Here is a 13341-nt window from a genome sequence, read left to right on the forward strand (position 1 = left end):
TGACCAGGGCTATGGGACCAGGTACTGGTGAACACAACTTCATAGGAAGCCTGGTGCAAAACTGTAAGTCTCCTTTAGCCCTGTGTTAGCACAGTGACAACTAGGTTGGCTTTCCTATGTGGGGACAAAAACTTTAGGCAAACTTTTGGCTTTAAAATTACACAGTCTCCAAGCTACCATATCTATCATAGTTTTCACTTAGTTCTCTAGATGCAGAGGTGGTTAGTGTAAACGTTCAGATCTGTTTCCAAAGATTTTGTCTCAAGTTCTTACGCATCTGTCCTGTATTTCCTTATTTCCCATGCTATATTTCCCATATTATACCTGGAAAGACAATCCTAGGTTTTATCTGAACCTGAGAAGTGACATAACAAAGTCAGCCTTTTTTCCTTCTGCCTCCAACATATTTGGTCAACTTGTATCTAAGAATGCTATATCAGAGGATATCTTACTGCATCCCTTGTTATTTTACTTTGGTGGGAACAATACTTTAAGGTCATATGGTTGTCCACCTTGTCCAATCCATATAAACCATAGTAGCCAGCCTAATGAGGTACATGATGCAATTTCAGCAGGTTTATTTTGATGTTTTAGCACAATAGTGTAGCCTGTATATATTAGAAATATTCTATTGGATATTAAGATGTGACCAACTATATCTGCAAAACTAGTTCCTGAAACGAGTTCAGGAGAGAGTTCATTAAACTCCATATCACGTAATTTCTGCTGTAATCTGTTATTGCTAAAATGGATATTAACTTCATTGACTTCTTTCCTAGTAGACATTAGACCTTTGGAGAATTTGTTCCTTTCTCCTCTAAGGATTACCTTTTTTCTTTACTGGAACAATTCATTTTATTAGTTTTCTTTTTTTCCTACAATGTTTAATGATGACTTTATCCTTCTTCTGTACAGTTTTCAAAGAACCTCGTAGATGGATAAATGCATTCTTTATGGATAGTTGGAATTGTGATTTTATGAATGTCAGAACTAAATTGTAGTTCAACTTGTAGGGTGTGTAAAGTAATTCAGAGCCCTGCTACTCCCCTTTGTTCTGACTTGAATCACTCTGTTGTTCCAGTTTGTACACGTGTGTTGATCAGACTTCCAGCCGCGAGGCTAGTTTTATTGCCGCACAAACAGGGATTAGTGCTGCACTCATTTTCTCTTCTGCCCTGATCTTGAGCACTCTTTTCAAAGGTGAAAGGTTAGCAGGGTCATTCAGTGTGCCACTTCACCTGCCTCTGCCTCCAAAGAATTACTTAGTCTGTGCATTATTATTAATGATAGCAAAAGAGAGCAACACTGCTGCTGTACGATCACTGAAGGACACTATGATGCGTTTCACATACCTCATTTTCCACATCGAGACTCACAGTATCCTTGACATGGTCTTCTAGGAGTTCATTACGTTTAAAACAGGCGACATGTGGCAAACTATGGAAAATTCCTGAAGCAAAGTGACACTGTAAATAAAATTACTCACAAACAATTCATTTTCTCTTAATCCCTCCCTTCCTCTCAGGGTATTAAATTTTCTATGGCATATTTAATATAGTGTGTCTGACAGTGCTTTTGTCTACAGTTTTCACTGACCAGTCTTCTTGTAACACTGACGAATAAAAACATCATAATAAAATATAATTAGAAACAAAATATTTTTTAAAAATTAAGTTTAAGGGTGTTATTGGTGTGCATCAAGCTGTCGGCATTTGCTGTTCAGAAAACCAGTGTTTCAGTGAATTATTAGTTTCTGATTTTCCTCCCTAATCTTGTTTTTTTTTAGTAGGTCTTTTGGGACCTATTTCTTAAAGATTCATACAATATTAAAAACCACAAAAATTGGATTCAGAAAACTTTGCTTTCACTACAAGCCAATATGGGAAAATATACTGTCCTGCACTGCTATTTGCACTGAAATCACCAAACAAAATGTGATTATTGAAAAGATGAACTTTTATTATGGGGAGGTTTAATTTAGGGATAACCAATCCTGCCTATGCTGCTGCATAAAGATGACTCCAAGGCAGTTATCCTATAGACAACATATAGAGTACCTGGGCTTTTCCTTAAAAAAAAAAAAAAAGCTCAAAAAACCCAAGCATTCACAATTTTTTAATTCAAAAAACAATACGGCAGAATATTTGGAAAGAGAGGCAGACCTAAAAAAAAAAATAAATTGTATGCCATAAACCAAAAACTCTTCTAAATGTGTAACTGAAGTCCAAATAACTAAAAACTGACTTGTTTGTTTTCTTCTGCATTTCACGCAGCCTGTCCAAAGAAAGGAAAGCAGATTTAATTTTTGGTGACTGATGTTTCAGAACAAGTAGTTCCATAGAGCTTCTCAATGGGATACCTCTCACAGCTACGAGAAAGGAGTCATTTATAGCTCAGGAAACAGAATAAGACTTTTCAAGTTCCATCTAACCTTTGGAAATTCTTCCAGTTTAATTTTGCATCTCCAGCTCTTCTGAATTCCCCCCCAATACAGAGCTGAATCTAAACCTGGACATAAAAAAAAGTACCTTGTAAATATTTGGTTGAAGAAACGGTGAGATTTTGAGAGGGCTCTGGGGTTTTTTAGTTTTTAAGATGCTCCAGAAATCTTTCTGAGAAGCCACTTGTGATGGAGTAGTATCTGGCTCCATCAGCTGTTCTTTATTAAAACTGTAAAATATTGCAATAGAAATAGAATTCTACTTTATAAATACTCATAAAAAATATATATATCGTGCATAGAAACACCCGTAATGTACATTTTAAGTCCAAATGTGTGTCTCTAACCATGTTGGCACTACCAATTGGAATTTCATTTCATATCATGTGGCTTATGGAGAAGGCACATCGAAATCAAGCTGTTAAACACACCATCTCCATTTTTTATTTCACTAGAGTGTGTTTGCTGTATTTTTAAAAGATCATTGAAAAGCCCAAGAGATAAATTCAGCTCTGGAATTGCTATTTGCTGACATAGAAGTAGCTGTAAAAATACAAGTGGAGAGAAATACAGTATAGCAATATATTCTCATTTATTTGGGGGAAAAGTAGTTTTAAAGAAGAATTATAGTCTGTCTTCTGAATGATAAAGGAGTATAACTAGCATTAAACACAGCTGAAATTTTGTAATGACCAAACCTCAGCTCATCCAAATCCCCAATAGCATTAACTCCCTAGAATTGGGCTGTAAATTTGATTAGCCTTACAACAGATATGAGACACAAATGTTCTTCCTTATACAGTCATATTAAGTGGCTGCAAAAGAAGATGATAAGGCGTTGTAGAGTGGCACATCCAACCTTTTTAAGTGAGGGACAAGCTCCAGCTCACCAGCTTTCAAAACTACATTTAAATACAGGGTAATTTCATGAATTCTGGTATAACATGGGGATTACATATAGTGAGGTGAGAGGGGATTTAGCAGCTGCAGTCTTCCTATAAATCATCCAGAAGCTTTTCTTCATACTTTAGTTCTCTTGATTGACACTTTCCATGTAAGCTACATCGCTGAACCTTAGCTTCTGTCCATGCCTGTTTAATTTGGTGCTTTTTTCATATATTTTCATTACTCTTGCACTGTCCTCTAACATGAAATTTGATGCTGTAACTCTTGGTGTGTTCCAATTTTACATGGAACTAATCAGAGCATTGGATAAAAATTTTTTCTTTAAACAAACTAAAGGTTATAGAGGCATCCTAGGGGAGATTTCTAGAAGTGAGAGTCAGGGACTAGAAAGAACAGTAAATTATGAGACCTTAAAGATTTCCAGATCAACAGAGTTGCAGCAGCTTCTCTAGTGAGCTGACAGTGTGTGCGATGGCATGACTCCCTGTGCTCCCCACGCGTGGCTATGGCAGCCAGCACCACCTGCAATGCCGCTCCTGGATTTCTGCGCTGCCGGGTGCTGCACACGATGGCTCTGCCTTGCCCTAACTTCTCCAGCCACCAGCGCCCAGTGGGCTGGGATGTCCATGCCTGGCCACATAGCTGGGAAGGAGCTGTGCGTGAGTGGTGCCACCCCGGCTCTGAAGCCAGGCACGGTGTATCTGATGATCTGAGAGGTCCTGAAGTACGTACCTCCTGCCAGGCCAGGAGTTGCAGAGTTTTGCTGTTACTGTTACCAGTTTATTGTGGGTTTATTTTCACTTCTTTCACTAGGTTGTTCTGATAACATATTTCTGGAGTAGCTTTGTATTCTGATCCCCTGGTTTTCGTTGTTGTTTGGACACAGTCCCATTTGGAGGGAATTTCTGAAATTAACCCTGATTCACTGATGAGTCACACTCTTTCTAAAACAGAAAAGAAAAAGCTAGAGTGGTTTACTAGTTATGGAAACAAATTTCTAACATTGAGAGGAAAACCACAGATATATACAAATGGAAAATAAGAAACAGTTTTATGGCAATGAGAAATGGAAACATGGGAAAGTACCACTATGAATTTTGAGATCCAGTATTCCTTTTTATCTCTTAATTAGACAGTTTACACAGCAGTTGTTTTATAAATACATATTTGGCCCTACTAATGGAGATTTCACAATACTTCCTAAATAGTGCAGAACCATGTGGTGCTCAGCTATGTGCTACTTAGTTTAGAGTAAATGGGAACCATTGTTTCCTCCTTATCTTTGATATTTTGTAGGACTTGGACACTATAACCAAGGCTCACGCATGTTGGAATTAGATCTTTTAATTGTTTTAATTAAGGTGCTTCAGTTTATTGTGTTATATCCGTTTTATGACAACACCCCCCACACACACCCCCCACACACACACCACCCACCCCCCGCGAACTGCACAGCAATGGTGACTCATGACTCATTAAGTCTTGAGAGATCTGTCCTCTTGGGCATGCAGGCCAGCTCTCTCCTCCGCCAGGGACAATATGGCTTGATCCTAAAGCTGCCTGCCTTCGTGCAGGTGCAGAAAGAGACCATTTGTATTTCTGGAGCTCACACGCCGTCCTTATGTCCACCAGCGCAAATGCCGTGTGCTGCGTCGAATTGGCCAGTCTGCCACTGCCTGGGTGGCTCTCAGCTGAAGTTGAAATTTCCCTCCTCACCAGCTGTCCCCAATTCCCAAACAAAGCAGTTGTACCTCCTGATGGTTTTACAGCTTCACAGGAACTGCTGAAATAAGCTAGCTCTTCAAACACCTGTTGAAGAGTCCTTATTCAAGTCCTCATAAATAACTACGGATAATGACAGCACACCTCCAGACCCTCTGACAGGGATGCAAAATAGCTGGGCCTCTCTGGCAATAACTGTTTTTCTGTTTCTTCAGTTTGGGGTCTCAAACGAGCAAGCGGCTTTGCCAAACTCTGGGTTTGTTTTGTTATTCAATGTTGTCACAACTGATAAAATTTATAGCCAAACTGCAAAGAGCAGAGAGCACCTTTTAGCAGCATCAGCTTGGCAGCTGGCTGTGGGTGCAGCTCGTCCTGCTTGTGCTACGGCAGGCAAGGACCTCTCTTTGCTCCCACAGTCCTGCTCGCACAGGCAGACACTGATGGAGGGAGGTACTGACTTGAAGGAAGCACCCCGAGACGATAGTTGTTGATTCACAGATCACTCTCTTGATGGGAATTTACACACCTACAACAAAAGCTATGTAGACCTCAGACATCTTGCAGTCTGTCACCTCCACTCTTTCCCCAGCTGCCAAACAAAACACTGCAAAGACAAAGGCCTGAAAATATGAATAAACAGCCCAGTTCCCTACATGACTGGACTTCAACAGATGTCCCCACTTTATTCTCAAAAACTCCTCTCACTGATTCCCCCACCACATGTAGTAGAAAGTAGACACCCTCCAAGCTGAGAGGCGATGAGAGGAAGAGTCTGTACCTTCCAAATCCTTCCAAAGATGTATGTTGTTGAAATACTTCCTTGCTTCCTAAAGGAGATATAGATGAAAACCCACACTAGGAAACCAAACATTGTCATCTATTTTCCAGGATTGGGGATGATGATATGATCCTCAGTACTCTTTCAGTATATCAAAGAAACTGATTTACAGCTCTCAGTGTGAAAGACACGCTTTCACAGAAACATTCATACCGCACATAAAAGACTTTCAGATTTGAACTGGGTGAACTTTTACTACAGCACATCACTTTTCACTGGCTCACATAAGGTTTTATAAAGGTCTTAGTGGCAGCACTTTAAATGAGCGCTAAACCTCATTAAGCACTTACCGCATTCCAGATGATAATGCTGTGATATTCGTGCAGCCCATCACAGCCAGATACCTCAGAGGCCAAACCCCACCTTTCCCAACAGCATGAAAACCGTCACATTCATCGAATCTTACTTCAAGGATCCCTTTCAAGTTCAACCCTTATTCTCCATTTCTCCATGAGTTTGTGAAAGTGTTTCTTCACATAGTGGTGTCGCGTCCAAGGAGAGTGTGGGAATTCACAGCAGTGCTGTCAGACTTATCCCCGAGCTACGTTCCACTACAATAAGTTTTCCCTGTGGCTATTCCCTAAATTTTTTGCTGAGAGAGGTTCTGCCCTATCCCATTGCCTAAGTTCCCCATTTGCCCTGCAGTGCTTCTCAGACCTCATTCCAGCCATGAACAACTTTGCACTCCATAAATACCTGTAGACTGTCAGCCTCTTATTTCTACAGAACAAAATCCTTCCAGTAATCCCCTATATAGTTCTTCTCCTTGGCTGAGAAGTTAAAGGTGATATACTTTCTAGTCTGAAAATTTAAAATGGATCTCAGATCAGATATGCTTCTTTGACACTCATGCATGTAAAAATAGCAAAGCCCAGGTCTCGGTGACCTCCTCTGGATATATTAAGATATTAAAGCTAAACATATGCAGTAAGCGTTTGCAGGACTGAGACTACAGGGACTTAGTACACCACAGTCACAGTGACAACTTGCCTTACTAATTTAGTAGGTGCAAACTTAAGATTCAAATCATGGGCTTTTCCTGAAAGTAGCAAAAGATTTTTTCATTAAATATTATTCAGTAATATTCAGTAATGTTGGCAGTAAGCTAATCAGTTGATTTTTGGCTAAACCAACGTATTTCTCCTATCATGAACTCTTATTGTCAACAAACAAAAAAAAAGCTGAGATTTACTCTGCTATGTGGAAGACCTGACATCTAGTCCCAGGAATTTCAGTGGTTAATAATGCAAAAGCCACAGTCGGATTATGGCTGTAGTGGAGAAGCCGAGATTCATATTGTTCAATGGCACCATCTTCAGTCAACTACAAAGCTGCTTATTAACTGGCTTTAATAAGAAGTCACGTTCATCTGTCCTAAGTCAGGAAAAAACGTGGTATCAGTGCTTCTGAACTTGCACGATGTGGTGGTACAATGTCAGGAAATTTACTGCTGCAGAAGAAACATCTAGAGTATGAGTTCCCCCAAAAAAAGGGAAAATGTCTACACATTTTGGCTGCTTTAAACTGAGAAGAGAAAAATGATGATGACATACAGTCACTTCTGGGAAAGTCTTGTCTTGGTTTATTTTTCTTAGAGGGCTGATGGGTTTTTTTTAATTATTTGCGAAGTAATTTGTACATCCAAATTTTTAGGTTGTTTCTTCATTTTGGATAGCTGGAGAAGATCGAGTCATGTAGCATTCTGGCCATATAAACGCTCAGAAAGATCCTATAAATTAAATACCATTTACCAAAGTTTGGAATTAACTTTCGCTCCTTTGACAATAGTACTTGCTGCCCTAATTCCTGATCTTTCTTTACGCTTCAAAACTAAAAGTATTCAAAAAAAAAATTTAACTTGATAGTAGAGTTAAAGCCTATCCTCTTCTTAGGTGGGAGTGTAGATGTTTGTGGGAGTCTAGTACCATAAATGTTTATTCTTATCACCTGAAAGTGTCTTTTAGCTGAAAATAAGGTTATTGGACCATTTGTTTGTGAGGCAGAGTTTTAGAAAATGGTTTTATTTCTATGTTTACCAGAAACGTATAGCTCATTGCCAGCCAATGCCTCCCCATCTTCTTCCTTTCTCCCTGTACACATGCGTGCTTTCAAAATGGGACTAGTATGTGTAGGCACCTTATTCTTACAGTTAAACCTAAGAGAACTGAATGAATCTGAATCTAAGAAGAGCTTTTTCGTCCTTCCGACTCTGACGAGTATTTCACGGTTTGTGTTTCCTTTTCAGCTGATCCCCTGGTTGGAAGTATTGCCACCCAGTATATGACTAACAGAGCAGAACACGACAGAATGGCCAGACAGTGGACCAAGCGATATGCCACATAGGAACCTACTCTAGGATTTGCTGGACCTGTGCAAGCACATTCACTAAGTGCATCAATAGCCCTTCCCTTCATTCTTATTTTTTATTAAATTTTGAACCATTTTGTGACAAAAGGTTGTCCTTCCTTTCTTTTTGGTTTTATTTTTATTTTTATTTGTTTTGGGTTTTTTTGTTCTGTTAACTTGAAAGTTGTTTCCCTCAAATGTAGACAGGGAATTTTGGTTATCAGTGCAAAGAATGTTGGATCTGTAATAGTATAGAGCTTTGTCACAAAGCTTTGTATTAATGTGTGGGGGTTTTTTCTTTCACGTGGTTTTTGGGAAAACAAACAAATTCAGAATTATATCTCATTTCTACTTAAATGTAGTGTTTAGGGTTATTTTTTTGTACTGAAGTCTTTAATGGTGGGTGCATGCTACTGGGAACAAGTTTTGTATAAAAGCTTAAAATCAAGAATCACTGTGCATTACTAAGACTGTGTTTATCACTAGCCTTCTGTTTCCCACACAAAAGGCTATTGCGTTGAACAAATTAATATGTATTTTGATTTACTTAAAAAAAAAAAAAAAAAAGTGCTTGTAAATTTCTTAGGGACCTGCCACTTTTGACTGTGGATCAGTTGATGTACACTTGTATTATTAAAGCACTCAATAAAACACTGTGGCTGATAAATGCACTTCTTGCAAGACGGTGCTTTTGCGTCTGTGCAGTAAGGCTGCATAGTCCTCACACAATACAACTGCAGGTTAAGCAGCTATTTTAGACCTAAGCTATTCATTTCTTCTCAACAATGCGTTTCTTAACTTAGAATTCTTCATTGTGTATATCTTTCATATACAAACATCTTCCAAATTTTAAGGCCTTTCTTTCGCATGCCGGTGCTCAGCTCAACTATTCTGAAGCCTTTTGCTTCATCTTTTGTACTATGGCTTCACTATATCCGTCTTGTCACATTTAAAATAGTTGGCTACAAAAATAGCCTTGCAGTGAAGGCAGCATATTGATGATGATTTTATACAGCAGGCCTCATTTTGTGTTTCTGCAAGCTCCTTAATTGTAAAAGCAACTCTTATTTAAAAAAACAAATGAAGGTTTTCGATGGGAAAATTGAGCCCATTGCACCAATCATTCCCAGCACGTTCAATGGCAAGGGTAGTTCAATTCAGATTTGACCTTCAGGCTAATTTTAGATATGCAGCCATAGAAGGAAAACTTCTATTTGGCTAAGGAAATGTGTGGGTGTTGCGATTTAGAAAATATATGCTGTGATGCTGATATCTAAATGTTCTTTGTGCTGCAAGGCATATTGGAAAATCCCTGTCTCATGTAATTAAACGTTACAGATGCTATATACAGTGCTTGCCTGCCCTCTCCCCTCTCTCCTTGCCCCTTATGTTTAAAGAAGATCCTATCTTGAAAAGATACATTACAATAGGGATAGTATAAAGATACAGGGAGACTCAATCCCACTACGCTCCAAGCCGATCCAATCATTCTGAAAACTAAAGCAGCCAAGGTGACATGGTAGGGCCTCTGCGCCAACCACTGCACTGCTCCACATTTCCAGACTGATTTGTTTTTCCCTCAGCCATTTGCTAATGACTGAACAGACGTACAGCTTGAATCTACTGGTGAGTTGTCCTCTGTGTGAAGAGAAGCTGAACGTTGACTTTGTTGTAGGTAGTATATAACTACCACCCTGAGAACCACGGGGATCTCAAAGAAATAGTCAATCTCTTTTGATCGAGGCAAACAGAGAGTCTTTGGTGTCTGTAGAAGCCAACGGTTTACAATCCCAACCATACAACATTTTGAGGCCAACAGATCCTAAACACAGATGTGAAAGAACAGTAACAGTTCAAAAATACAACAAAATAAAACCCCAAAAACAGACTTCTCTGAGCCAGAACACCTTCTCAGGAGAGCTGTTATATGTGCTTCCCTTGGAAGTTTCTTCCACCATACAACTTGCTGTGAAGTACCTCCATGTCTGAAAGGAACCTTCCCGCTGTAAAAATAGAACAAAGGGGTAAAAGGATTAAAAAGAACAACTCCATCTTGCCCAGTACAGTAACTGCGTTAGTTCTCCTCTTATCCCATCTGCTGAAGAGATTCCTGCCATAAAAGACCTGTATCCCCCAAGACAGCAATTAATGGGCAATTTCAGATTTCTTATGAATTACTTTTAAGCGTCTGCCATTCTGCAGCCTTTATTTACACTCAGCTGAGCAGAATGCAGTAGTTTTCCAGGTCCATTTTCAACCTACTTGATAAAGAAGTCTTTAACTCCTACTATCTTTTTTTTTTTTCACAAAATATAAAGAAGACATTATAAACAGAAAACCCTATTGTATCTCTAATGAAGATGTAACTGAAAGACAGCTGAGATACCTTGGAGGGGAAATCACAGAATTCTTAATAAATGTCTATTCTCAGTTCATCAGCTCTCACTTGCCTTCCTTACCAATCAAAAGCTGCGCAGTTTGAATTTGGAGGTAAGTTGCCCTCTGTGTGAAGCTGAACAGTGGTTTTGTCCTAGATACTATAAAACTACTGCTTTAAGAACCACGGGGATCTCAAAGAAATAATCAGAAAGGATCAACCCATGTTGATTAAAGCAGATGCAGAGTCTTCTGGCGTCTGCTGGAGCCAAATGTTTGCAAGTCTGGCCATAAAACATTCTCCTCTATTTGCAAATCTGCACTCTTTGCCTCCCAAGTAATTCTTTTTCTTCATCTGCTAAACCTGGGAAATATGAAGCGTTATTTGAAACCTGCTGTTGTCGCTGAGAAGAAATGATCCATCCCCAACAGAACTCAGTCTGCCAGCAGAGCCTCACTGAACAATAATGTATTGTCATAGTCTCTTTTTCTCCTGTTCTTTTTCCTACATATAGAAAATATTGGACATTATTCTGTCCTACCTTTGCTCTTCAGATCCTCTGCAAATTCAGCTGATTACTGCTTTCTCTTTTATGCCAAATCATCATTCTCACTTCTTCTAGACAGTGAAGTCCACATGTTGCCCTCCTACAACTGATGTGAAGATCATTCAAATGACTCATGCGTAGTAAAACACATTCAATAGCATACAGTTGTCCTAAAACAGCGTATAAAGGCCAGCACTTCAGCAAATCTCAGTATTTTCTCAGGGACACACAAATGCTAAAACTGGGTTTCATTCTTTAAAGACATCTCGCAACTTCTTTGAATTCAACTGCAATATGGAGTAAACAATATTTAATTTCCAGTAACCCCAGCTGAATGTCAGTGTCCCATACCCTTTGAGTTCAGCTCAGATGAAGCAGAAGTCAGGGAACTCTCCAAACTGTGTTTACTCATTCACTAATGATTGCATTGGCCTTCACATCCCCCATCTAACTCACCATCGGATTTCCCTCTCCAGAAAACTACAGAACATAGCTGAAGTTAAGGTACCCAAAAAATCCTGTATTCCTAGATATAGCATTTCCAGACTGCTCCGGGAGTGAGTTTTAGCAGCTCATAACCCTTTTGACAACATGTGTTGTGGGCGATTGCTGCCAAACAGTTAAAATCCATTAAAAACAGCTGCTGTGCCACGAATAAGGCAGGAATAATTCCTTGTCAGAGATCTTTCTTCAGGTTTTCATATTGTGGGCTGCAGATGGGTACACAGATCCTGTCCCATGCCCAAAGAACAGGCAGCAGCCCACAACCCTTCTTCCCTACTACCTTGTGCAATGACACCATGTAAGTATAAAAGACCAGAGGTCTTGAGCCCTGTAAATCCCAAAATTGGGCCCCTCTTCAAGGCCCTCTCAGCGTCTTAAATTCTGGCCCAATGCGTGCTCCGGGTGCAGTGCATGCTCTGAGCTGCTCTTTCAGCATGTCGTTACAGCATGCTCCTTCTCCCTGGCTGTCTTATCTCCGTCATTAATCCCTCTGACTTACTCCTTCTCATTCACCCTTTCCTTCTCTCTGGTTGCTTTCTTCTGCTTGACTGATTCATCACTTGCAGCTGAGAGGCCACCCAAGGTACTGATACCAGTTCAAATAGCTCTTCCTGAAGTTGGCTGAGCATAGTATTTTCTTTGTCCCCCAAAGTACATGCCTAGAACGTGCCCCCAGGGCCCCATCTGCTCCCTCTTGCTTGAGGCAGTGCCTACAGCAGCAGGAAAAGCAGAGGCTCTGCTGGAGTACAAAGATGCCATGCAATGATTCAGACAGTGGAGCGACTCCCAGTTCCTGCATCCCCAGTGTTATCCTAGGGTCTCTTTTCTCCTTTCCAGTTCTCAGAAACTTCTCTTGTCTCTGAAGATGGACGTCTTGCCCCAGGCCCAATGTGCTTGCCTGCATTTTGAGTTGGACAGGCTAAAACAAGGACTCTTAAGTAAAAATTCTGGCACCTCCAAAGTCCGACAGTCCAGCCTCAGCAGCCACAATTCCTGCAGAGCCAGCTCTGCCTTCTGTCTTTCCATTCTCAGTTGCTCTTCACTTTTCCTTTCCATTTCCTTCTGTTTCTCCTCCTATCCTTTCCTCCACGACATCAATACTAAATCTTGAAGCTTCCTTCTCCCCTCTTCCCTCACCTCAGTCATGGTTTTGTTCTTCCCTCAGTGCTAACAAGACCATGTCACTGTAACACTGGGCCTCCAGGAGCTGCTTGAAATCCCCTGATTTTTAGGTCTTAGAAGCAAGAAAGAGCTTCGTATGAATGAAGTGCTTCCTCCTTGTGCCATGCCTGGCACTGGCTATAAACCAAATCACTTCTCCCACACGTCATTAGCAGTAATGAAATCCGGGCTGGCCTGCCTTCTTAGCATGACATCCATATGCAAATGTGTTTCATCAGCTCAAACAATCTGCAGAGCCAATGCATGGCTGCTTGGGATGCCTCCAGCAGCCTCTCTCAGGTCACAACTGGAATATATTTGGGCGATACTATTTACCAGGAAGAGTTTTATGATACCTTTAAATCCATCATTCTGCACCCTAATTCTGTCTTGAACTTTAATAGGGTCCTGCAGCACTTCAGGATAATGAAAAGGGCAAAGTAAAAGATCCCTTTCATGTCTACTTTGATTGTGAAAGAAAGTAGTCATGGGCTAATGGA

General features: G+C 40.2%; 1 protein-coding gene across 1 annotated transcript in view; it reads left to right on the forward strand.

Annotated features, from left to right (window-relative positions):
• LOC104379365 (ubiquitin-conjugating enzyme E2 E2) overlaps positions 1 to 8249 on the forward strand; it is a 214590-nt gene extending 206341 nt beyond the window's left edge. The window contains exon 5 of the mRNA XM_086614582.1: positions 8152 to 8249. Within this exon, the coding sequence (XP_086470708.1) occupies positions 8152 to 8249 (98 nt within the window). The remainder of the gene's footprint in view (positions 1 to 8151) is intronic.
• Positions 8250 to 13341: the final 5092 nt, after the last annotated feature.

This window comes from Tauraco erythrolophus, chromosome 7 (genome assembly GCF_009769465.1).
Source record: "Tauraco erythrolophus isolate bTauEry1 chromosome 7, bTauEry1.pri, whole genome shotgun sequence".
Lineage (NCBI taxonomy): Eukaryota > Metazoa > Chordata > Aves > Musophagiformes > Musophagidae > Tauraco > Tauraco erythrolophus.